This window comes from Monodon monoceros, unplaced genomic scaffold, assembly GCF_005190385.1.
Source record: "Monodon monoceros isolate NGI ecotype Baffin Bay Population unplaced genomic scaffold, NGI_Narwhal_1 Super_Scaffold_1, whole genome shotgun sequence".
NCBI classification, from domain to species: Eukaryota; Metazoa; Chordata; class Mammalia; order Artiodactyla; family Monodontidae; genus Monodon; species Monodon monoceros.
Genome location: NW_021703765.1, coordinates 61,754,973 through 61,780,763, shown reverse-complemented (window position 1 = coordinate 61,780,763; position 25,791 = coordinate 61,754,973). Strand labels below are relative to the sequence as shown.

General features: G+C 58.9%; 1 protein-coding gene across 1 annotated transcript; it reads left to right on the top strand.

Moving 5' to 3' along the window:
- The first annotated feature begins 927 nt into the window (after positions 1–927).
- Positions 928–24,230, top strand: PPM1F (protein phosphatase, Mg2+/Mn2+ dependent 1F). The gene is made up of 8 exons (XM_029229078.1): positions 928–965; positions 5,718–5,960; positions 10,948–11,069; positions 14,359–14,561; positions 15,083–15,271; positions 17,289–17,432; positions 19,385–19,478; positions 20,649–24,230. The coding sequence occupies exons 2-8, from the start codon at positions 5,719–5,721 to the stop codon at positions 20,954–20,956; spliced, it is 1,302 nt and encodes a 433-aa protein (XP_029084911.1). The 5' UTR covers positions 928–965; position 5,718; the 3' UTR covers positions 20,957–24,230.
- Positions 24,231–25,791: the final 1,561 nt, after the last annotated feature.

Genomic DNA, 25,791 nt, shown 5'->3' with positions numbered 1-25,791 from the left:
AAAGTTTAAATTATGCTTTACAATTGCATTGATATAAAGATGAATATATTAATATTATATACTAAGACATTTTCTTTGACCTAAAAGTTCATTAAAACATTTTCTGGGAACTCCCTAGCGGTTCAGTGGTTAGGACTCTGTGCCTCCACTGCAGGGGGCATGGGTTTGATCCCTGATTGGGGAACTAAGATCTCACAAGCCGCGTGGTGCAGCCAAAAAATATATTTTTTTTTCCTGGGCTTCTAAGGTGGCAGAAAAATGACCCCCAAAGATGTCCAGGTCCTTGTCCCTGGAACTGTGCTGTTAGATGACGTGGTGGAGGGGAGTCAGGGCTGCAGGTGGGATTAAGGTTGCTCATCTGACTTTAAAACAGATTATCCTGGGTCATCTGGGTGGCCCAAGGTCATCACAAGGGTCTTTTCGGTCCTGGCTTTGAAGGTGGGAGGGGCCATGAGCCAAGGGGCGGGGCAGTTAGAAGCTGAAAAAGGAGGGAGAACCTTCTCCCCTAGAGCTCCCAGAAAGGAAGGCACCCTGATGACCCTTGAACTAGCCCACTGAGACCTTACCAGCTTCTGATCTTCAGACCGGTAGATATTAAATGTGTTTGTGGCCATTGGAAGCTAACCGTCCCTAAAAGTGTCGTGGGCCCTGGGCAGTGTGGGCTCGCATCCCTATTCTGCTGCTAACCGTCTGTTGACTGCGCAAGTTGCCTAATTTCTGGGCACCGCCCCATCTACACAGCCACCACAGGTAGAGACCTGATGCAATGGCCGGGATGCAGGCCGCAGGTGCGCTCGCCCTGCGGGTGGGGCCGCCGGCGCGCGCAGCGGGCCGCCAGGGGGCAGCAGAGGCCGGCCCCTCCCGCCTGGGCCCGACTGCGCCTGCGCGGCGTCCGCGGTGGCCGGACGGGAAGTGGGCGGGGTCGGCTGGGAGCGGCTAGAGGGCGCCGGGCGGCCGAGTGGCAGGTGAGGACCGTGGGGACCCGGGGGGCAGCGGGGTGCGGGCGGGGTGCTGACGCGCCCGGGGAGGCTCCGGCGGCGGCGCCAGGGGTGCAGGGGCGGGTTGGGGAGATGGGGAGGCCGAGATGGGGAGCCGCGAGGGGCTGGGAGCCGAGTGGGGGCTGAAGAGCGGGGGCGGCATCCGGGACCCGGGGAGCCCGGGGCGGGCCTGGGGGCTGCGCGCCCAGGGTGCAGCGGTGGGGGTTGGGCCCGCGGGGGTGTGGCCGAGGGCCGTGAAGTAGGATGGGGTGCTGAGGGTTGACGTGCCCCCAATGCTTGGGGTTCCTCCTTCCCCTCCGCCCGCATGGGAGCATCTGGCCGGGCCCGTGCCCAGACCCCTACCCCAGAAGCCCCCGCACCTTTGCCGGACTGCAGCTCTGCCCCAGCGCCTCCACCCCTGGCCTGCCCCCACCCGGCCCTCCCCCAAGCGTATTTAAGGTGTTTTAGTTAAAGCCAGTGCTTGGGCTACAGCAGCTTTAGCGAGACGCGTATGAGATTGAATCTCCGGTAGGGAGGCCATGGCTCCAGCAGTGCAGCTGTGTGACTTCAGGCAAGCCCCTTACCCTCTCTGTGCAACAGGGAGATATGGCAGCTGATTGTAGGGATTTTAGTGCAGGGCTTAACATAGTGGGGCCTAGTCAATGGTGATGGACGCCTCCCCGCAGCCTTCCACTCAGCTGGACACATGTCTTGAGTGACACGTCCTGAGTGACACATCCTAATGACATTCCCTGGCGCGAGTTCTGTGGGTGAGCTGTGCTCCCACCATGGGAGATAGAGCATGAAGCTCACTGCTGGCTTTTGTGCCATATCCGGCCTATTGTCACAGTTCACTCTTCCTCCTGCAACTGAGCTGGAAATGACAAAGGCGTGGGAAGACCCCACCTGATTCCGGCTTTGCCATTTCCTGCCTGTGTGGCCTCAGGTTGCTGACCTTCCCTGAGTCTGTTTCTTCACTGCAACCTGGCTGAGTCCAACAGCGTGTACTCAGCATAGTTGTGAGAGGTAAACAGGATGCAGGCCACTCTGCAAACCTCCACACGTTCATTCCTAGAATTCCTTTGTGATATGGCCTGAAGCCAGCCCTGTCCTTAGGACCTGTTCGCTGCCCACCACCTTTAGTAGAGTGTCTTAACGTCCTCTTTCAAGGGGCCAGGCCTCAGGCTGCACCTCCCAGCCCACACCATCCGCTGCGGGGTGTTGGGAGGAGGCCTACACCTTCCCTCTGCCCACATGTGCCAGCAGCCGTGCACAAAGGGGCCTTGCACGGAGGGCCGTGGTACAGCCGAGAGACCGGGTGTGGGAGTACAGTTTATAATCTTGTGAGAAGTCAAGCCTGTAAAAAGTGGCATTTCCACGACTATGTGAACGTGCTTAATGCAGCAGAACTGTACACTTAAAAGGGTAGAATGATAAATTGTATGTTATGTATAGTTTACCGTAAGTGTTTTAAAAAGAAAAATATACATATGTGGGAAAATATCTGGAAGGGTTTCTGCCATACTCTTCCCAGTGTTTGTTTATGAATGAAGGAATAAGGCTCTCTACTTGCAGAAAAATGTTTGCAGAAAAATGTTTAACTGTGAATACTTTTGTAACAGTGATGCAGTTTCCCTTCCTAAAGATTGCTGTTTTCTCTCTTCACTCCTGTTCTGAAATCAAACAGGACTTGACAAGTATCTTGTCCATACTGCCGAGAAAAACACAGTTGTACAAACACACATTGGTTGAGCTTCGAAGTCAAAATGGTTAAACTGGAGGATAATAAATATTTTAAACGTAAAAAAAAGAAAAATGGGCTTTTACAAGTCAGATGCGAGCAGAAGTGCTATAGAGCCGTGAAGACGGCTGTGCCCCAGCCATGGGGATTTCAGCAGAGGCAGGGCCGGAGCTCTCAGGGCTGCACCTGGGCGATGGGCGCAGAAATGAAAGAGGGGCCTGGGAGCGGCCAGCCCCAGGGTCGGCAGCCCATGAGGGGTGGGCGAAGTTCTGTCCAGTTAGCAGCCGGGCTCCGCGGTCCCACCTTGGCCTGACTGGGACCCTGGCTGGGTAACTTGGCCCTTTCGCTGATGCCTCGCCTGAAAGGTGAGGGTAATAACACGGGGTATTGGGGGGGGGTGCAAGAAGAGGTGGCAGCGGAAGTGCGCTCAGAGGGTGGCGGCCCTGCAGTCTGCTGGCGGGTATTAGCTGCAGCACCGTTATTCCTGCTGATGAGCCGTGCAGAGGGGCTTCGTTCCGGGAGCTGGAGGACCTGGCCTCAGGCCACATCTGGCCAGACCGGTGGAGCAGGTGGCAGTGGGGGCTGGTGGCCCAGTGTCCCTCCCACGCCCCCCCTCCAGGTCCCCATTCAGGAGTCTCCCCCCCACCCCCGCCCCAGCCTCTCACCAGCTCCCTGGTCAGGACCCCCACACCAGGCCCAGCCCTGCCGCATCCCCCCATCTCACTGCCTGCCTGCTGGCCTCCATCCTTCTTGACCGGCTCCTCAGTTGGTCCTGGGAGAGCTCAGGGCTATGGTCCTGCCCTTGCCCCTCCTGACCCTCCCAGGGCTGCCTCTGGGCCCCTTTGGGCAGGAATTTCTCCCTCCCGCTGTCATCTCGGGCCCCGGGCTCATATCAGCCGGGGTATGTCACAGATCCAGGAGCTGGTTGAGAAGAAGATGGCAAGGAAGGAAGTTACTCTTGTCCCTTACCCCAGCTGGCCCCAGAGAAGGAAAGACATGTCCCGGCTCATTTCCTGGCCCTTTGTTCTGCCAGGCTATGCGAAAACAAGCCTGGTAGGTCCTGGTGATGCCCACCTGTCTAGCAAAGGCGGGGCTGGGCCAGGCCATGAGAGTAGCAGCCCTCATCCCTCAGGTACACAGTCATGCCTGGGCATGGGGCGGTGGGCACAGGGGCACAGCGGAGACCAGGCCTTGGTGCTGCAGAGGGGAGGGGCTCCCAACCCCCAGAGAAACAGACTCAGGGGACTGGGGTCCAGGCCCAAGGAACAGCATCCCAAGGCTGGGAGGCAAGAAGGAGGCCCCTGCATCCCCAAAAAACCCCACCACCATCAGCGAGGTCGAAGGTGAAGGGCCTGAATTCGGTGCTTTGCTTTCGGCTGTGGGCCCTCCCATGCACCCTGGGAGGTCAGTGAGCACCATTTGACCCTAATCACGTATCTAATGAGCGTGCTTTGGGCCACCAGCAATTTCAGGGCCTCGTATTTGTTTGGACTCAGAATTGCAGGGGAGCTGGGGCCAGTGTTGCCTGGGGCAGCTCTGCGTCACTCACATTTCTCTCCTCTGTGCAACAGGCCAGAGCATTTCACAGGCAGAAGAGGCAGCTTGGGCTCTTTCCCTGCCCAACGGTGTCTGAGCTTCCTGGGAAGTTCACGCCACCTTCCTGTTGTTTATCGTTGGCTCAGGCCCGCCTGGCTGCCTCCTCCCTGCCCTTACCACCCCCACAGCGCCCGGCCCGGCCCCCCATCTCACAGTCTCGGACCCTTGTGTTTATAACGCAGTGTCTAGCTTGTTCTCACCTGATTGTTCTTTATCTTACGTCCTTCATTTGTTTCCCTGTTTGTTTTTTGCGGCCTGGAGCTGTGTTGTGTCACTCTCGAGCAGACAGGAGGGATGGCCATGAGTGGGAGCCTGTCCCCAGAACCTTCCATCACAAGTGCCCCAGTTTCTGTGTTATTCATGTGTGTCTACTTCAAGAAATTAACTTCCAATTCTCCTCGCTGACAGATGAGAGAGGTTTTGTGTTTCTTTCTTTCTTTGGCCGTGCCACGTGGCTTGTGGGATCTTAGTTCCCTGACCAGGGGTCGAACCCAGGCCCCAGCAGTGAAAGCGCTGACTCCTAACCACTGGACCTCCAGGGAATTCCCTGTTTCTTAATTCTTCACCCTTTGCCCTCCAGACCCTCCACTGATGACACATCTTGCTTCCCCTTCCCCCTCACCCCCATGCCTGCTTGTCTCCTGTGTCCTGTCTCTGTTCTTCCAGGAGACTTGTGCTGAGTTAGGAGCTCTGATCCTCAGTGGGCAGTGAGCCCCCTGTATCCCCCGTCCTCCAGCCCATTTGAAGCCCAGGACGCTTGGGGTGTTTGTGGACATGGACAAACCTTTTAAGCCTCAGGAGGCCTGGGACTCCTCCTGAGAGGACTTATAAGGCTTGACCATGTCCCAAAGGCCCTGACTGTCCTGGGTTAACCCTCTGCTTCCCTCCTGCCCACACGCCCTCTGTACGATGGCCCTGCCACCGTGCTGTCAGGTAGCCCTGCCCCCCCTCTGGGCATGACTTCCAGGCTCCCAGGCCCAGTGGCATCACCTCCTCACATTCCTGCTGCCCAGGTCCGGGGTCAGGTGGAACCCCTGCTCTGGCCGTGTCCACCTGCCTCCATGGCCTGGCCCTGGGTCCCTCTCCTGCCTGCCTCTGGCCACACCGGCCGTCCTCTGCCAGGAACATGCCTTCCTCCTCCTTCGGGACGTCCCTCTGCCCCGGGCTCTGTCTCCTGAAGCCACTTCTCTGGGCTCCCCCAGGTCCCCTCTCAGGGTTGTCCCTCCCACGTGGGCCCCAGGACTGTGTGTGAGGCCCGGGGGCCCCGCCTTTCTGCCTGGAGCCCCGGACTTGGTGCAGCGCCTGCCCCTCAATGCTTCAAGGGGAAGCAAAGAAAGTGAGGCACTCAGCACTGTAGGGCGCCAATCGACTGCATTCTTGCCAACCCTCACGTCTCTCCCCAGAATGAAGACCAGTGACCCAGCAGCAGCCCCCCAGGATGCTCTGGGCATGGCCTCGAGAACCCCACAGCAGAACAGCCGGAAGGCAGAGGAGAACCCCAGCTTCCTGGACGAGCTCCTCCGCGACTTCCCAGCCCCGCTGGGCCCAGAGAGCCCTTTGCCATGGAAGGTCCCAGGGACGATGCTGAGCCAGGAGGAGGTGGAAGGCGAGCTGGCTGAGCTGGCCATGGGCTTCCTGAGCAGCAGGTGAGCGGTGTGGGTGCCGGGACAGGGGCCCAGGATGGAAGGGGGAGGGGAGCACAGGGCACGACCCTGACCCTGGCTGCCTTCCGCTCCTGCTGACTACGTTCTGCGCAGAACTCCCCTGCCAGCCCCGTGGGTTTCCCAGGGCTGCCACCGCCAAGCACCACAGACCACGCAGCTTAGAGCAACAGAAGTGCCCCGTCTCATTGTCCTGGGGGCTGGAAGTCAGGGCCGCTCCAGGCCTTCCTCTTAGCTTCTGGTGTCACCTGGTCCTGAATGTGCCCTGACCTGTAGACACATCACCCCAGACTGGCTGTTGTTGTCACCAGGCGTCACCCTTGTCTGTCTGTGCCTCTCGTCTTCTTGTAAGGACACCAGTCCTGTTGGATTAGGGGCCCTGCTCCTGTGTGACCTCATCTTATACCTGCCAAGACCCTAATCCCAAACAAGGTCACGTCCTGAGCCACTGGATTAGGACTTCAGCGGACCTTTCCGGGGGACACAGTTCAACCCCTGATGGATGCTAGCAGTAGGTCCCATTTCTATCCTGTCTCGCAGTCGGGGAGGCAGAGGCTAAGAGACTGGCCTGAGGCCTGGCAGTCCACTGGCCACCAAGACCTGAGAGGTGGTGGCACTGTCCCCGTTTCACAGGCCGTGAAGACAAGGTTCAGAGAGGGACACAACCAGCTTGGCAGGTGTCGGGGGAGACGTGCGCCACCGGCAGCCACAAGGGAGGCTCATGGGTGAGGGCTGGTGGGTCACTCGTTCCCTGTGAACCTCATCCCTCCCCAGGGGCCACACCCACCAGCCCTAGTCACTGGGTTACCCCTTGTGCTGGGACACGCCCCGGCCTCTGCGGTGGCGTTCCGTGTCCCCAAGTGCTCTTTCTTCGTGGCAGGTCAGCCCCACCCTCTCGCACCCCCGGGACACCTGCTTGATGGGACCCGAGGCCCCATAACAGTCAGAGATAGGAACATAAAGGCTACGGGCCCACTCCAGGGCCTCGTCCATGGAGCTCGGGGTAAATGGCCGGTGACCTGTCCCTCGGTGTGGTGTGTGCAGAGGGCGATGCGGGCTGCTTTGTTTTGCTTTGGGAAAATATTTCAGAGGCAGGTGCCGTAAAGCAGATCAGTGGAGCGAAGCGGGCCTGGGGCCTGATGAGGCCACATTGGCGGTCTGGGTGCTGGATGTGGGAGAGACGAGGGGCTGGGAGTGCAGAGGAGGGAGGGCCTGGCACCCACCAGGCACCGCAGTGGCACTTGGGGGACAGAAGGAACATTGAGGGGCCCTGAATCCCCAGCAGCCACTGGGCAGGGCTGGTGCCCCTGCCAGGCATGAGGAGGGCGAGAGGACCTTCTTGCGGGCAGGGCCTTGGGGGGTGAGTTTAGTTATGGGGGAGGGCGGGTGCCTCAAGTTTCCCCCTCAAGTAGGGGGGAACTCTCAAGGTGGAGCGGGGCCCCTCAAGGCCGAGCAGCGGGCGAGGCTGGGGGAGTGGGGAGAGCGCCAGGCCCTGAGCACAGGGGGCGAATAAGCTCCCGTTAATTAGCAGATGACATAGCAGGCCTGAGACCATCGGTGATCGGCGAGAGGCCAGGGTTCACAGCCCCAGAGCCTGAGGCTGGCAGGGGTGGTGCAGGTGGGCTCCCATGGCCCCTATAGGCCCCCCATGAATCCACCTTGAAGGATTTTTTTTTTTTCTTTTGGTTCCGCCGCACGGCTTGCGGGATCTTAGCTCCCTGACCAGGAATCGAACCTGGGCCCTTGGCAGTGCAAGCACAGTCTTAACTAGCCAGGGAATTCCCAACCTTGAAGGAATTTTAAAGTCTCATATTTTCCAGCCATTTTAATGGATTTATTTTTGTCCTTCCCTAGTATTTCTTTACTGTGTAGACACAGATGTCACATGTGTCACACGTCTACACACGTCTGGCGGTCGGGGCCCCTACCCGCATGTCCCAGCAGCTCATGTGCAGGCTCTTGGCTATCCAGGCCCGAGTGTGTTGGTCCGCGGGGTTTTTCAGGTTGTAAATAGAATCCTGCGTGAGACTGTCCAGGAGTCAGATCACGAGGTCGGGACTGCGGTGATTTACCTCCAGTCCTCCCCTTGTGGTCAGCGGTCACCTCTCAGGTCCCTAAGTGGTGCGTCCCTGACACTGTGGCCACTGATGTGCGTTTTCATTTCTGCTTCTAGACTGGTGGCTCCTTGGAAACCCCGAGGTGGCCAGATAAGAGCGGTTCTTTTTTCTTGGGTACCTGGTCCTGGTCTCCGAGGCATCACTGTCATCTTTAGGGGCCTCGGGGCACCGGGCAGGACCCCTGGATGAGACGGGAGGGGGGCCAGGAAGCCAGGCTGGGGCCCACATCCAGGCATTGTCCTCTCCCCATGGCCGGAAGCTGCCTCACTGCCCCCAGCGCCGGGAGCAGAGGTGCACTTCTCCCCGCCCTGAAAAAGGAAAGCCCAGAGGCTGGCAGGAAATCCCCACACGGCAGAGGAACGCACTTCTCGTGCCTTGGCTGGTTGTTTTTCTTTTTTTTTTTTTAATTAATTAATTTATTTTTATTTTTGACTATTTTGGGTCTTTGTTGCTGCGCGCGGGCTTTCTCTAGTTCCGGCAAGCAGGGGCTACTCTTCGTTGTGGTGCTGGGGCTTCTCATTGTGGTTGCTTCTCTTGTTGCGGAGCATGGGCTCTAGGCACGTGGGCTTCAGTAGTTGTGGCACGTGGGCTCAGTAGTTGTGGCTCGCAGGCTCTAGAGCACAGGCTCAGTAGTTGTGGCACACGGGCTTAGTTGCTCTGCGGCATGTGGGATCTTCCCGGGCCAGGGCTCAAACCCGTGTCCCCTGCATTGGCAGGTGGATTCTTAACCACTGTGCCACCAGGGAAGTCCATGGCTGGTTGTTTTTTAAAGGCAGGTCCAGAGGCTGCTCCCCTGAGTCACTATCTCATTTTAAAAAATGACAAATTCATCCCAGTAGATCCCTAAGGCCATCTGTAGACACACACCGGGACGCCCAGAGGGATGTGCCCACCCACCTGGCCCAGACTTCGGGGACAGGTCAGGATGCAGGATGAGTTCTAGAGGCTGCAGGGATAGCTGGGGGATGGAGCCACCCCTTATACTCGGGGAGCCAGGGGGCTTTGTGGCTGGAGCGGGCCCCCGAGGCTGGGGGCTAGGCAGGCAGGCCCTGGAGCCTGTGGAAAGAATTTCCTATAGTGCTTCCCACTGGCCTCGGTCTCTCCACCCCCCGACCTCCCGGAGCTGCCTAGTGTCCCTCTTGTCCCGTACTGGAGGCTTCCCATCCCCCTTGTTTGCTTTCCCGCTCCTGCCTGCACTGACCCTCAGCTCTGCTTTGTGCAGCCTGTCTGACCTTGGTAGCAACCAGCGAGGTCTTGCTTCCCAGACTCAGCCCCAGGTGGCACCCCTGGGGTCACCCCACTTCTCCAGCTGCTCCGGCTGCTCTCTGCCCCACCTCTTTCATCCACCCAGACCACTTGCCCACTGGCCACAGGCCTCTTGACCTCAGTGGAACCTGAGACTCACTGTGGACCCGCTGGTCCCCTGCCCAATGCCTGCTCTGTCCCCTCCCATCCACTGCCAGGCCCACCCTCCAAGATGAGGCCAGGAAGTCTAAAAAAGCCCAATTGCAAGACGGGAATAAAGACGCAGACCTACTAGAGAATGGACTTGAGGACACGGGGAGAGGGAAGGGTAAGCTGGGACAAAGTGAGAGACTGGCATGGACATATGCACACTACCAAATGTAAAATAGATAGCTAGTGGGAAGCAGCCGCATAGCACAGGGAGATCAGCTCGGTGCTTTGTGACCACCTAGAGGGGTGGGATAGGGAGGGTGGGAGGGAGGGAGACGCAAGAGGGAAGAGATGGGGATATATGTATATGTATAGCTGATTCACTTTGTTATAAAGCAGAAGCTGACACACCATTGTAAAGCAACTATACTCCAATAAAGATGTTAAAAAAATTGCAGTGTATGCAAAGCACAATAATCAAAGTGCAAAAAAAATTATATAAAATTAAAAAATAAAATAAAAATTAAAAAGCCCAATTGGATTATATCATGTCTCTCTTCAAGCCACACCAAGGTCATGCTGCCTCCCCAGGTTCCCCTTCACCAGCTGTCCCAACAGCCTGCCTTGCCCAGGGACACCCTGGGCTGCACACAGCCTGATCTTCCAGACACTGCCCATGGGTCCCACGCTCCCTGGATTCCTTTCCTGGGGCGTACGTGACAAAGCACCATGGGCTGGGCAGCTTAAACAACAGAACCGTATTGTCTCAGGATTCTGGAGGCTGGAGGTCCCAGAGCAGGACGTCGGCTGGGCTGGTCCCTCTGGCGGTTGCTGGCGGTCCTCGGCTATAGGCTCAGCTCACCAGTCTTCACCTTCACAGAGCATCTCCCTGTGGGTCTCTGTCTGAATTTCCCCTTTCGATAAGGACACCAGCATTACTGCATTAGGGGCCCAGCCTACTCCAGTGGGACCTCATTTTAACTCATTGTATCTGCAGCGACCCCATTTCCAAGTAAGGTCACATTCTGAAGCACTGGGGGTTAGAACTGTAACATACACATTTTGGGAGACACAGTTCAACTTATAGGACTCCCCAACCCCCAAGGGTCCCCAGCTGGTATTGGGGACCAGGAGCTGGTATAAGGCTGGACGTCGGGCAGTTTGGCCTGGCCACTGTGACCAGCAGAGAGGCAGCTCGCACGTCTGTGACTCCCCCTCCCCACCAGCCCCAGTGAGGGCCCCATAAATGGTACTGCGTGGATGGCCGTCCAGCTGCACGAGGACCAGAGGCCGACCTGCCTGTCGTGGGTGCATGTGGAGTGTAAGCGGTCACCGCTACCTCTGGAAGGGCCTCCGGGAGCAGAAAGGGGCTGGGGGTCTCTGCCTGGAGTGTGGGGCAGGCTCTGGGGTGCTGGCTCCTGCTGAGGAGCCAGCCCCTCACTCCGGGTTTGTGTCCCCAGGAGCGCTCCGCCACCACTTGCTGCCTGCCTGGCCCACGAGGCAGTTTCCCAGCTGCTGCAGACGGACCTTTCTGAGTTCAGGAAGTTGCCGGAGCAGGAAGAAGAGGAGGCCCCTGCGACCTGTGAGTCTCCCTCTTGGGGCCCTGGGCTTATTGGGCAACACTCTCCAGCCAGATGGGGGCCAGGCTGCAGGGGAGTGTCAGGGCTCACCTGGCCCCCCTTTCCTTTCCCATTTTTCTGGTGGACAGGGAGGTTGTGGGCAGCGCCGGGCTTGTGTGCTTACGACAGGGTGCCAGAGACCAGTCGCAGGGAGAGACCTCCCCAGCGTGGAGCCAGCGGGGTGAGCACCGCAGCCCGGGAGACAAACAGCCCTGTCCCGGGTCACACAGGAGGAGCCCGAGGTGCCAATGGGCCTCACCCACACGCTCTTCCACTTCAGCGGGTGACAAGTGGGTGTTGATGCGAGAGCTGGTCCCGGGGTCCAGTGGTAGAAAACCCAGAGCTCGGGCCGTGTCTCAGCTGATCCAGGTTGGGACCCTTGTCAGGTGGAGACTCGAGGGTCCCTGAGAGCCTGGGGAGGCGCCACAGAGGCCTGTGTCCTGTTCCTGGGACAGCAGTCAGCGGCCAAAGGAGCCCAGGATGGGAATGAGCCTCGGATCAGGCAGGGCCCTTGTTTTGCAGGCCTTTCTGTCCCTTTCTTAGTAGTTCCTTCCAACTGTATTCCACCCAAAAGTCGGTTCACGTTGGACCAGAACTGCAGAGAGCGAGAGCCTGTGGGCCACCCCGCTGTTGGGTGAGCCCCGCCTGAGCAGGGTCTCAGTTCCTCCACACCTGCTGGAGAAGGTGCGGGGCTGTGGGCCAGTCGGGATGCAGAGAAGCAGGGTGGGTCCTGGGGTCCAGCCCTGGGGTGGGCGGGGGGGGGGGGGGCAGTTGGAGCCTCAGCAGATTTCCCCTCCTTTGCCATTTCTTATTGGACAGTGTTGCTTTATTATTGTTTGTTTTTTAATTGAGACATAATTGACTTGTAACTGTAACTTAAGTGCACACAATGTGTCGATTCGGTCCTTTTATGCATTGCAGATGGTTACCTGACACCTCCACCACTCACATAATTACTATCCAGCTATGTCCCTTTAAACTCGGCATTAATGCCACATGGAGGGCAGAGCCAGGATGGGGGGGGACACACGTGGCCTCGCCCCCGACCCTGTTCTCTGGCTCCCCGCCCAGCTGCGTTCCAGCCCAGCCCAGCCCAGCCCAGCTCCGAATTCCTGCCCTGAGGCTGTGCGGGTGACAGACCGCCTTTGTCCTGTGCAGAGCCTGCTGCCCGCGCGGCCCACAAAGGGGCACCCCGCCAGCTCCGCCCACGTCCAGCGGGAAGTCAGCGCCACCTGCTGGCGGGAAGGAACTGCGCAGCTGACACCCTAGAGCCAGGCCTGGGGGCCCTGCGGGCTGGGGAAGGGGAAGGACGTCTCGGCCGGCCCTGCCCTCCAAGCAGGCCTGGGCCCGCCGCCCTTAACAGCTCACCCCTGTCATGGGAGTAGAACACAGTCAAATCAGTCTATCGAAGCCATTCTTGCAAAACTGGCATCCCTCGAGTGTTATAATAATCACTGCCTTGGGACTTCCCTGGTGGTCCAGTGGTAAAGAATCTGCCTTCCAATGTAGGGGACGCAGGTTCGATCCCTGGTCGGGGAACTAAGATCCCACATGCCGCGGGGCAACTAAGCCCGTGCGCCACAACTACTGAGTTCATGCGCCTCAGTGAGAGAGCCTGCGTGCCACAAACTGCAGAACCCACACGCCCTGGAGCCCATGCACCACAACTAGAGAGAAAACCTACACGCCACAACTAGAGAGAAGCCTGCGCACCGCAACAGAAGATCCTGCATGCCGCAACTAAGACCCAACATAGATAAAAATTAATTAATTTTTTTAAAAAAAGAATCAACTCCTGAGGGCGGAGGTATGACTGAGATCTCTGTGTGGCCGGGCATGTGGAGCCTCCAGCCGCCCCGCCCTGCCCCAGCAAGCAGTTCCCTTGAGCGGCCTCGGCCTCGGGAGTCTGTGGGCCGAGGTCCTCCTTCCTGCCCTCAAGGGGAGGGGATTAGGCCCCATTCTCTAAGGGAGAAATAGCAAAGCATTTATGGACGAATTTTAAAAACCAGCTCCTGGTTGTAGTGGAATATGGGAAAAGCACAGAAAAGTGTCTTTAAGGAAAAGCCTCAGCCGCGGACCCAGTCCTGCGGATGCCCACTGCTGACCTTATGGGGTTTATGCCTTTCTCGCCTCTTATCTTCTGGGCCCAAGCGGGTCGAAGGCTTTTCACGTTCTCATGATCAAACCATATGTGTAATTTCCTCTTTTTTTTTCACATTTTTTTTTAATATCAATTTTTTTTAATGTCGTGACATGAACATCTCTTATGCTTGCAAAGTCTATTTCTGTTTCACCCTTTAACTTTTTAAAATTAAACTCAGGTAACCATAGCCTCACGTGCGGTTGTGAGAAATAACAGTGAGGGACCCCCTGCATCTTTATCCTGTTTCCCTCAATGGTAACATCTCGAAAACTAGTGAAATATCACGACTAGGATCATGACGTAATCTCATCCCACAAGGATGTCGTGTTACCTTTATGGCTACCGTAATACCCCCTCCCCACCCTAACCCCTGACAGCCACCCATCTCTATAATCTTGTCATTTCAAGTATGCATATAAATGGAATCACATGGGATTGGCTTTTTTCACTGAGTGTGGTTCCCTGAGATTTGCCCAGGTCTCTGTGTGTCAGTAGCTCTTTCCTTCCTTCCTGTGAGCACTGTTCAGGGTGCGATGTTTGGGAGTTTATCGTTCACCTGTTAAAGGATGTCTGGGCTGATTCCAGCTTTTAGCTGTTGCAGATAACACTTCTGGGACCACCGGGCGCATGTCTCATGTGAACTAGGCTCCATTTCTCTGGGATTTGAGCCCCAGGGTGCAATTGCTGGGCCGAATGGCAGTTAACGTGTTTAGTTGTGAAAAATAGCAGCTTAATTCGTCGCCGGGAGAACAGACCATAATTTACTCTGTTGTTGGATGTATATTATTTCTAATTAATGCACAATTATAAATGATTCTGTACTTGTTCTTAAATTGTCTTTGCATATCCAGCTCTTTCCTTGGGGTGGGCTCCCGTGAGGGGCGTGGCCTCGCCATGTTGAGGTGGGGAGGTGCTCCTTGTGTGTGTTGCCAAACCAGACACTTCTCATGCTGATGACACAGGCTGTTTGTGCAGTTTCTTAGGCTGCTGTGCTCAGGAGGCCCTGGGCGGCGACGGGCTACAGGGGCCACGGAAAGGGGGTGGAGAGTGGGGAGCCCCCGAGGGCCTGCGGTGGCGCTTCCCTAACAGCCCCCTTTCCTACACCTCAGTGCTGGATGCTGCGGGCCTGGCGCGGAGCCTCTTTGACCGGCTCTGGGAAGTGTGCAGCCAGTGGCAGAAGCAGGTGCCCGTGGCTGCCCGGGTCCCGCAGCGGCAGTGGCTGGTCTCCATGCACGCCATCCGCAACGCCCGCCGCAGGATGGAGGACCGGCACGTGTGCCTCCCTGCCTTCAACCTGCTCTTTGGCCTATCGGTGAGTGCTCTGCCTGGGCGGGGAGGGCCGGGCGGGAAGTGGGAGGTTGCAAGGGCGGGGGAGGACCCTGGGTACCGAGCAGGGCTGCCGACTGGAGCCGAGACAGGAGGGATGGCCACGGCTTCCGTCGGGGCCAGGTCCCAGCGCTCCTGGGCCTGGGCAGCCCGCAGCCCCTGGCTTTCCCGGCTGAGGGGCTAAGGAACGGGAGCCCCCAGCACCACATGCACCTGGACCCCTGCTTGCTGAGCCTGCTCTCCCCACCCACTGGGAGCCACCTGGCGCCTCTCCCCTCATCCCATGCCCCCCCCAGCTGGGCCCAGAGCAGAAGTTGAGGCTCCCGAGGGTCATCCTCTCCCAGACCCCCCAACGTAGCCTGTCTAGTGGTGGAAACCGTGCTGTCCCGCCACACCCTGTCCCAGAAGTGCCCGTGTCCACCCCCAGACCAGAGTCTCTGGCTAGGTTGCGGCCTCAGTCAGGCCCAGGGCTGGCAGGACTGTGACCCCCACCACGCTCCCCACCAGGACTCTGTGGACCGTGCCTACTTTGCCGTGTTCGATGGTCACGGAGGGGTGGATGCCGCGAGGTACGCATCTGTGCACGTGCACGCTGTCGCTGCCCACCGACCAGAGCTGCCCACTGACCCCGCGGGGGCCCTGCGAGCAGCCTTCCGCTGCACCGATGAGATGTTCCTTTGGAAAGCCAGGCGAGAGGTGAGAACCATGGTGGGGCCAGAGGGGCCAGGCCTCACAGAGGGAAGGAAGCCAAAGTGGCTGGTGCTGGCAGAAGGCCCTTGCTCAACCCTGCTGGCAGTCGTGTCCTTTCACTTGTGCCTGGAAGGGGGCTTGAATAGAAGCAGTGTGAGTCTGCCCCCACTCCAGCAGAGGGTGTGAGGGCCTCACGGGGAAGGGCAGCTTGTCTTAAAATGCACCCAGGATTTCCTCCTAATCAGGTACAGTGGGATGACAGATGCAGAGGCATCTGCCTTGTGGTTCCCAAGAGGAGACGCCACCCCACGCAGGGCCACATGGGGAGCACCAGGGTCAGCCAGGAGGCCGAGAGAGAGGAAAGCGTGGCCCCAAGGCTTCAAGGTGACCTCCGTAGGCAGGCACGTCACAAGCTGAGGACCAGATAGTTTGAATAAGCCTGACAGGCTCTGGGCTACGGGGTGGTCCCCAGCCATCCAGGCCAGGGAGATGTTGGCCTGGCAAGGGACCCTGGCTGAGGACATGGGCTCAGACCACCTGGCTTGTGCAGAAAAGGCACAGTCCCTGGGGAGACATTTGCTTTCTTTAGGAATTAGCCCTGGGAGGGGTACTTTCTTCAGGATTCAGAAGGCCCTTGATTTGTCTAAACATCGTAAAGTACAGAAAACAAAACACAGCACTGATACAGGCAGACCTCAGATCTTGCGGGTTTGGTTCCAGACCACCTCTGTAACATGCATATTGGGATAAAACGAGTCACATGAATATTTTGGTTTCCCAGTGCAGATAAAAGCTATGTTTACACTGTACCCTCATCTATAAGCGTGCAGCAGAATTACGTCTAAAACAACATAGGTACCATAAAAAAACACCTTATTGCTAAAAAATGTTAGCCATCATCTGAGCCTTCGAGTTGTGATCTTTTTGCAGTAGGAACATCAAAGATGACTGATCACAGATCACCATGACAGAGAATAATAATAATGAAAAAGTTTGAAATATCGCAGGAGTTACCAAAATGTGGCACAGAGACAGGAAGTGAGCAAATGCTGTTGGAAAAATGGTGACAATAAACTTGCTCGAGGCAGGGTTGCCACAAACCTGCAATTTGTGAAAAACGCACCATCGGCGAAGGGCAATAACGGGAAGCAGCAACATGTGGTCCACCTGAGGCTCCCCACCCCCCAAACACCTCCCCCCGGGCAGGTCTCCCTAGGCTGCTGGTGTCGGCAGTTACCGCTATGAGGCGTTTGTTTCTGAAAGAAGAAAGGACGCATCCGGTCCCTCTGTGACCTTACTGCCCACTGAACCTCACCTTGGAACCTCGGGGGTCCTCCTAGCAGGGTGGATACTAAGATCGTGTCCCTTTCTGAGATGGAAAAACAGGCCCAGAGAGCTCAGGCCTGGCCCCGTCGACAAGGCTGAGGAGGAGATGTGGTGGGGGCAGGAGGCAGTGTCATCAGATCCTCTGAGCACAGACCTCACCAGAATCAACAAGGCTGGATTTGAATCTGAACAGAAAACCTTCCAGGTCTAAGACTGAGGTGGGAGCCCCGCCAGCCGGGAGCTCAGGGCTGCTGCTCTAGTCAAGAAAGGAGTCTCTTAAGCAGAGCTGTTTAGTTTAGGCTCTGTTATTAAAAACACCTTTGCCGATACGTAATTAACATGTAAGAGACTCCACTTGTCCAAAGAGTACCATTTTTGGCATGTCTATGCCCGTGTGCCCCTCACCATGGTAACAGAGGTATTCATCACCCCCAAAGTTTCTTCTGTCTTTGGTCATCCCTGCCCCTGCCCCCCAGCTCCCCAGACACCCACCTGTCTGCTTTCTGACACCGTGAAATGGCAGAGTCTGCTCTGCTGACTTGATGTAAATGCCCCTTTCCTGCTGCCTGGTCCCTGCGTGCATCGGTCTGTTCCTGTTTCCCACTGAACACTGTTCCGGGGTTGGTGTCTGGCCAGCGTGGGGCGTGTGCCTGTGGCGGCCTCGCCATCCTCACCCACGTGCGCCCTCTCCCTGCAGCGGCTGCAGAGCGGCACTACAGGGGTGTGCGCGCTCATCGCCGGGAACACCCTGCACGTGGCCTGGCTCGGGGACTCCCAGGTGGTCCTGGTGCAGCAGGGGCAGGTGGTGAAGCTGATGGAGCCACACAGACCTGAGCGGCAGGTAAGGGGCCCCCGGGCAGGCAGGTGGTCAGGGGGACTAGGACGTAAAGGGGCCCTGGACCATCTTCCCAGGAAACTCCTGGTGCTCCTCCAGGGGAGGGCTCCCTGCCTGACTCAAGTGGCTGGGGGTCCCGGGACGTGAAGCTTGGGGCTTTAGCTGCCAGGAATCGCGCGCGAGCCCTTCCTGTCACAGCAACATGGAGCCCAGAGCTGTGGGGGAGAGCTGGTCCCTCTGCCCAGCAGGCGGCGCAGTAAGTGGAGTTAATGGGCAGGGTCCTCTCCTGCACACAGGTGGGGAGTGGTCAGCCACCTGGGCTGTGGGGGAGGAGGGCTTCAGGGAGGAGGTGACGCTGAGTCGGAGCTGGAAGGGACCAGACTTGGGGCTGAGAGCTGCAGGGCATGGACAAGCTGTTGGGAGATGCGGAAATGAGAGGGAAGGAGGCAGAGCCGGATCCCAAGGCAGGTGTGGGCCCGGCAGGCCAGGCCTGGGGTCCAGGAGAGAGCAAGTTAAGCCAGGACCGGCCGCTGAGGCACTCAACGGCTGCTGCTCCTGGGGCAGGAGGCACTTTGGAAGGAATCTGGTGGCTTCTGGAATGATCGGACCAGCGGAGGGCAAGCTGAGGCCTGGGTCACAAAGATGCCACTGTAGTCGCCAGCCAGCTGTGGGGAGGACCTGCCTGTCAAGTCAGGAGGGATGGAGAAGAGGGAGGCCAGGCTTTGGGATGGGGAGCCAGAGAGGCCTCGGGCCTCTGAGAAGGTGGTGATGCCTTTGGTCTGAGGGCCGGGGAACTCGGGGTGGGATGTTCCCTGGGAGTGCGGGGGCTGTTGGGACACCCCGTGAAGACTGGAGGGGCTGGGGATATGGGCCCGGGGGCCACGCGTGGAGCTGCAGGGTCTGCAGTGGGGAGGGTGTGGCAGGAGATTGAGCGAGTCCCATCAGAGGTAGGGGGGAAGCAGGAGAGCGCAGCCCTGTGGCAGCGAGCATAGGAGGAACGGCCACCTGCCTGGGCGCACACAGGTGAGCCACTCAGCCCCTCAGCCCTGGGCGAGTGGGCAGGAGGTGGGGCTGGTGAGAGGAAGCAGTGGGCAGGGAGCCTTGGTGAGCCAAGCTGCTGGGAACCCACCCACCGGCCACCAGCTCTGGGCTTGCCCTTGGGGAAGTTGTTTCGGGCAGGTGGGAAGGATGAGGTGAGAGGGCAGCTGAGGCGGTGGGTGTCCCAGGAGACAAGAGATGAAGATAGGGGTGCCCCGAGCCCCAGGATGTCCCAGCCTTGTACCAGGTGAGGTAACAGAGGTGGGAGCCACAGGGGAGGGCACGGGGCAATGGGGTTTTGCTCCAGCACAGACGCTGTGTTACCGCCCTTCAGGCAGCAGGCTCACATCTGGGAAACCTCTCCTTCAGGGGAGTTTATAGGACCGAAACGGTTTTTAGGACTCATGGCTAGACCAGGCCTCTGTGCTGTCCTCTTAACGCCTGGAGCACCGTCGTCCTTTGTGGAGCCGGACAGCGCCTGGATGGGGGTAGGGGTGGGGTGAGAAGGACAAGAATGCAGGGGCACAGGGCTCATCCAGGGCCTGGCTCAGGTTTCATCTAGCTGTGCAGAGTGGCCGCAGGTACACATGCTTGGTCCATTGAGGGAGGCACAGCATCCCCACCTGGACCCCGGGGCTCTGGCTCTTTCTGCTGCCGTGAGCATTTCCTGGACCCCAAAAGGCTGCTCGGGGACTGGCTGTCTGTCTTCATTGGCACCATCACCTGCTTAGCCATTCCTGCATCTTTGGGATGATTTAGGTTGTTCATCATTTCTCACTGCCTCACTAAGACTTCCCTTGGGCGTTGATCAGAGCCGCGGCTCCCAGTGCTGCCTTGGAACCAGCTGGTCTCCCCTTGGGCAGCGCGGGCACGCCATCGGCACACGCGGCCTACCCGGCCCACCCTGGCTGTCTCCGCAGGACGAGAAGGACCGCATCGAGGCACTGGGTGGCTTCGTGTCCCACATGGACTGCTGGAGGGTCAACGGGACCCTGGCCGTCTCCAGAGCCATCGGTAAGGAGGTGAGGGGGGTGGGAGGGGGCCCCAGGGCCTGGGAATGTACTCACCGGGTGGTCTGGGAATGCAGCCTCACCTGCTCATCAGTCAGACTGCGGAAGGGCTCTGGTGAATCCAGAGCACAGGTGTAGCCACCTTGGAGACTTGCATCCTGCACAGATAATTGCAGCTTGTTATGTTCATTAAAACAGTGTCTCAGAAAGATCTAGGAGGAAACCCTTGGCAGTTACTGTATGTGCTAAAGGTAATTTTTAATAGACAGTCTATAAATGAGGCTCACCCTCCCCTACCCACCTTTCACGCTGATGATTCTTTTTTCTACCTTAAAAAAAAAGTGAGAAAAACGGCACCCCTCCCCCACCCTATCTTCTCCTGTGGCTGCCAGGCCTTGGTCTGGGGCTCAGACCTCCCTCCAGGGCTGAGAAATTGCTCCCTTCCTGCTCCCCCACCACACCCTGAGATGTGGCCCTGGCCCTGGCCCCTCCAAGCCTCCTGAAATGTTCTGTGCTTCTTGACACACATGGTGCCTTCCTTACAGCTGGACCCCAGGAGGTGGCCCACATGGAGGCCAGGAGGGGTCAGGCTCCTTCCAAGGGGACCGGGACTGGAGAGGGGACCACTGGGCAGCTCCGTGTCAGGGAGCAACATGTCTGGCTCGTGCCCTGGGGAGGAGTGAATGTCAGGGCCACATCGGGGGAGGAGGACCAGCGGGAAGCCCTCAGGGGAGGCCTGAGCAGGAGAGAAGCCCAGGGCAGGATCCTGCGGAGGCTGTGCCCTGTTCTCTCCTGCGATAGGGGGATGGGAGAGGGTGCATGGGAGGCAGAGCCAGCATCCCGACTCGGCCTAGGTGCCCGTTGGGTGCGCAGGGAGCCGCAGGGGCTGGAGAGGGCCAGGGCCACACCCGGACAGCATCCGCAGCCTGTGTCCCCTCTGAAGTGAGACAGCTCTTGTAGGCAGCTGCCCTTGGCCCTGCTGGGTTCTGACTCTGCCTGCAGGGACACAGGGCAAGTCTGTCGCATCGCCCTGCTCTGTTCCTTTGGAGCACTTGGCACCCTGCGAAGCTACCTTTTCACCCTGTGTTGGAGGCGGGGTGGCTACAGGCAGGCCGGGGCCTGGGGAGGGGACAGCTGCAGGGGCATGGCCCTCACGATTCTCTCCCGCGCCCAGGGGACGTCTTCCAGAAGCCCTACGTGTCTGGGGAGGCGGACACGGCCTCGCGGGCGCTGACGGGCTCCGAGGACTACCTGCTGCTGGCCTGCGATGGCTTCTTCGACGTGGTCCCCCACCAGGAGGTGGCCGGCCTCGTGCGGAGCCACCTGATTGGGCAGCAGGGCAGTGGGCTGCGCGTGGCTGAGGAGCTGGTGGCTGCCGCCCGGGAGCGGGGCTCCCACGACAACATCACGGTCATGGTGGTCTTCCTCCGGGAACCCCGAGACCTGCTGGAGCCAGAGACTGATGCTGTGCCGAGAAGCTAGGAGGTCCGGGCCCCCTGTCCCCGTGATCCTCCCCCGCGGATGCCTTAGGACACGGCAGGAGGTGGGCAGGTGACGCCACTCACGGCCTTTGGCCCTCCTTGCGTCACCCCATCCTGGTGGCTGCCAGGGGCATCGCCTGCTCACAGCAGACGGGGTGACAGTGGGATGGCAGGATGTCCAAAGGAAGTCCAGGAAGGAGACCTCACGGAGGAGAAGGGGCCCAGGAAGTGGACAGGCTCTGGGCCCCATCGGGCAGGGGTGGGACCAGAGGCGAAGGCGGCGGCCACAGCCAAACCAAAGACATTGGGCATGCTTGCAGGGTAGTAGGACTCTGTGTGTGGGACCTTCGGGCAGAACCAGGAGCCACAGACATTTTCCAGTGCCTGGGTGTCCAGCAAAGTTTTCCCATCCACCCCTCACTGCCCGTCACTGGGAGGACTTGTATGGACCAATGTTCCTGTCTGGTCCTGGTGCCCAGCAGGTCCTGGCCGAGCCAAGTGGCTTCCCAAGTGGGGAGGGTGGCCTCATGGGGAAGGGGGGGGCGCCAGGGGTCTGATCTGCGGTGCCCACTAGTGACCTCCCTGGTTCCCGCTCACCCCTCGTGCACCAGGGAGGGAACACTCAGACAAAGACACGTGTGTCTTGTTTGTGGTTTTTTTTTTTTTCCAGGGAAAAGTCTAATTCAGAAGCAGTATTTCAGGTTTTGTCCTTGTTCTGTCAGTGCCAATAGGACCCGTTGTGTCATATAACTTAAGCAGAGTTCAGCACTTATTTTATTCCTTAGAAAACTTAAGAATTGCTTTTTTTTTTGAGAAACTTCTTTGCAGTATTACTGGATTTTTCCCCCTAGATCAGGATTGAAACACACTTTTCCAGGTGGTGTAAATAAGCCATTCAAGTGCCTTAAACAGCTCTAGGCAAGGCTGGGACTGCCGGGCCTGTTACGGGTTCTGATAGCACGTTTCAGTTTTTTCAAAAGCAGGATTTGTTTTGTCAGAATGGTATAATTTTGGCCAGAATTCTTCCCGGAAGAGTACTTTCTGCCTTTGTGATGCGCCGATGAGAACGTGGGCTGGGCCTTGGGGCTCCAGAGTCGGGGTGACTGTGGCCCTGCCTCTCACATCTCTGACTGGACCCCAGGCTGAGGGACTGAGCTCCGCCAGTGGGCAGGTCCTTGCTGCTGTTTGGAATGTTCCAGAGGTCTTGTGTGTTGGTAGTTGAATTGGTTTCAACAGGAAACACACCGAAGGGGCTCTGCAAGGCCGAGGCAGCCTGAGGGTCTCCGGCTGTGTTTGGAGGCAGGGGGGATGCCACTGGGAGTCTGTCCTGCTCTGCCTGTGGGTGGCGGCCTCTGCTGCCTTGCTTTGGCCGCAGCCCACCTGCCTGCTGGCTCCCATTGAGTGGGTGTAGGGTTGGAAGTGCAGGGCCGGGCAGAGGCTCCAGGCAGAGAGGTCAGGGCCCAGGGAGAGGGGTACTTGGTGGGAGGACCTGGGCTCCCTGTGGTGAGCAGGCTGCCACAGGCAGAGGCTGGCAGGTCTGGGAAGGGCAGTGGGTGGCTTAGCTGAAGCTTTAGAGGATGTCATTGAGGGGGCTTCATGCCAGGTCCCTGAGGCTGCAGGGTCCCATGGAGGCGGTCAGAGTCCACCTGCAGTAGGAGGGCCCAGGAAAGGCTATGCAGGGCACACCGTGATCCCGGCTGCACTGAGGGAGCCTCTGCCCGCCTCACCCAGGGAAGGGAGGGCGGTGAGAGCCCCTCCTAAGGCCAGTCCCCAGGAAGCAGCGGGACGCCACCTGCAGGCTCAGCTTCACCCCCCTTCCCAGCAGGGATGAAGCGGCTGAGACCACGTGCTCAGGGGCTCCTGGTAGAAAGCAACTTTAGCGTGGTCACAATTCAGAGAGCAGCTTTGGTGGCCCAGTGAGCAGGTGTTGCTCTGCCTAACCTGAATGCCCCGCCTTCTGGGAGCCAGAGGCCCCCTCGTTGGCCCCTCCCAGGACAGGGATCAGCCAGCCCTCAGGTTGGGGTGGGGGCCTGAGGGAGCCCTGCCTCGTGCAACACCTGGGCACTGAGCCATCCTCCCCTCTGGACTGGGCACCTTTAGCCTCTGCGAGTCCTGGCCCACTTCCTCTTCAGGTCACAGTCCCAAGAGGGCCACTAGCCAGGGACACTGATCTGGAAACCTCCGTTGCCTCCTCAAGCCCCAGCTTTGTCACTCGGTCATTATCTTTGTGCGTCCCTGGGCCTCAGTGTCCCCTCTGTACTGAGTCTGTTGCACTGAGTCTGTGCAGCCGCCACTGGAATTCTGGAGGTGCTGGGCAAACTGGGGCGTCTTGGGGTGATGCTGCCAGGGCTAAGGGCCCCTCCCCCCGCCAGCAGGGAGGGGTGATTAAGTATTATTAGTATCTATTCTTAACAGTAAGTGGGCTGGGGAAGAATCAAGCTACTGATGCCAGCGCCTTCCTTATATGGAAAACAAAAGCCAGAGCTATTGAGCCCTGCTTTCACAGGTGGGGCGGCTCCCAGGCAGCAGGGGTGGGGGAGGCCCAGGAGAGGGGCCAGCGCCAGTGCCGAAATCCCAGAGGGAAACACGGCCTCCCTGACCCAGCCCACCCTCAGCATCCAGGACTAGGAACTGGTGTGTTTCAAGGGGGAAGAGCAATGGGGGGCAGGCCTCACAGGAGAAGCACAGGCTGTCTGTCTGGGGTCCTGGGTCACCTTCTAGTGACCCCTGTCCTCCTTGGGCCATCATGCGGCCCCCCCATTGCCCCTTCCCCTGCAGCTAGAGTTCCACCGTGGACTCAGGTGTCCTGGCCACGTCTGAAGTACTCAGAGGGTGGGGGTATAGCTGCGCTGCTCCTGGGCCTGGCCCCAACCCGAGCCAAATGGAGACCAAGTGGGCCTTTGCAGAATGAGCTCTTGGGTTTGATTCTGGCGGCAGCCCCAAGCGGGCAGCCCCGGAGGCCTGCGCTCTTCCCCAAGGCTCCACAGCTTTGCCAAATGCACCTGCAGCCTTGCCGAGGGTTTATCCGTGCACATCTTGGTGCGCTTCCTGGAAGTGGTGTTCTGTGCGAGGAGGTCTTGTTCCCAGACAGGGTGGCTGTTTCCCCATCCAAGGGACAAGTCCCAGGGGCCTCTGTGCTCGTGTCAATAAACCACAAGCTCTGAACCCCACCCCCAGTCCCGAGTCTTGCCTTCTTCTCTGACCTCCTCGCTCCTGGTCCCTGGCGACCAGGGTGTGTTTGGAAGCTGCTGGGGGATCATCTACCAATCTTGCAAAGTGAGCAGGTGATTCGGGAGAGTGCTGCCGGCCTGCAGCCCCTCTAGCCCACCAGCCAGCCTGGTTCCCGTCCCTGGGAGCCTGCCAGCACTAGCAGCAGGAAAGCTGTTCACTGCGAGCCTCTTCCGGGGGTGACAAGAGGGGGGTCAGGGGACTTCCCTGGTGGTCCAGTGGTTAAGAATCCGCCTTCCAACGCAGGGGATGTGGGTTCAATCCCTGGTTGGGAAAATAAGACCCCACGTGCCGTGGGGCAACTAAGCCTACGCACTGTAGAGCCCACGTACCACAACTAGAGAGAAGCCCGCGTGCTGCAACTAAGGCCTGATGCAGCCAAAAATAAATACTTCTTTTTAGAAAAGTGGCGGGGGGGGGGTGTCTGGCCCCTGGGGAGCCTGCAGGAGTCCTCAGTGGCCCAGGGACTCTGAGGATGGAGACCCTCCCCCATCACACTCAGACAGGAGGTCCCATGTGCTCTGGCCGAGCTCAGATCTCAAGGGAACGGGGGAAACATCAAAAATGCCTGCACGCGGGGACTGCTGAGCCACGGCGCCAAAATGCTGCCTGAACTCCCCAAGACAGGGGCAGGAGGTGGTGCTGGTGCTTTCAGGGGAGTTGGGCCAGCCAGCCAGGATGGCTTTTGACACTGCCACCTCCAACCCTGCCCCCGTGCTGAGCCTTTGTCCCCTGCTCGCTCGCCTGCGCCTGCGTGCCCCCTCTCGCCTACCGTGGGCCTTGCGTGTTGCTCCCAAATCACCCCTGAGGGCTTTCAGTGCCCCTCTGGCTCCAGGGGCTTGAAGCAGTGGTCTCCCACCCTCCGGCCACGCAGCAAGGGAGGCAGCTTTATCTAGCTCCAGCCTGCCACCACGGGAGGCTGGGGCTCCCAACCAGGCCCTGGGCCCCCCCAGCCCCACCTACTCACCCGTCGCTCTCTCCCTGCCTGCCCCCTCTGCCTCCTCCAAAGCTCCCAGCAGAATCTGCCTGGCAGAACCTCATTCTTAAGTGTATGCTGTCTTGATTGTTCCCTAATGAGCTGCCCACGTGCTGCAGGCAGATAGCGGCACCCCCCACACTCACAGTCACACAGCTTGGAGCCTGCGGGTGGGGCTGAGTGGCCCCTGGGGCAGCTGGGCCTTATTCACCTGCTGGACCTGGACCAGGACCAGGCCAGCGTGATGGCAGGTGGGAGTGGGGGCTGCAGCAGGGGATGGGCCTGCACCCAGAGGCCAAGTCCGGCACAGACAGCCGAGGGCACAGGGTATGCCTTGGTGGGGCTGGGGGTGGGAGGGGACTGGGTCTCGTGCCCACCAGGTGGGCGTTCTAGCCTGGGGGAGCCACCGACAGCCAGCAGAGCCGGGGAGACAGGCAGGAAGCCAGCTGGGAGGGCTGATGACTAGCCGGCCCCCCAGTTCCCTTCAGAGTGTCCCGGGGCTCCTAGCTGCCCGCCCTGGTTCTGGACCAGTCAAGGACAGACCCTCCACCGGCCCCACCCAGGAAGCTGCACTTCATCCTGGGTCTGCTTCTGGGGACTTGAGCCTGGACATCTGGGCGCCCAAGGCCAAG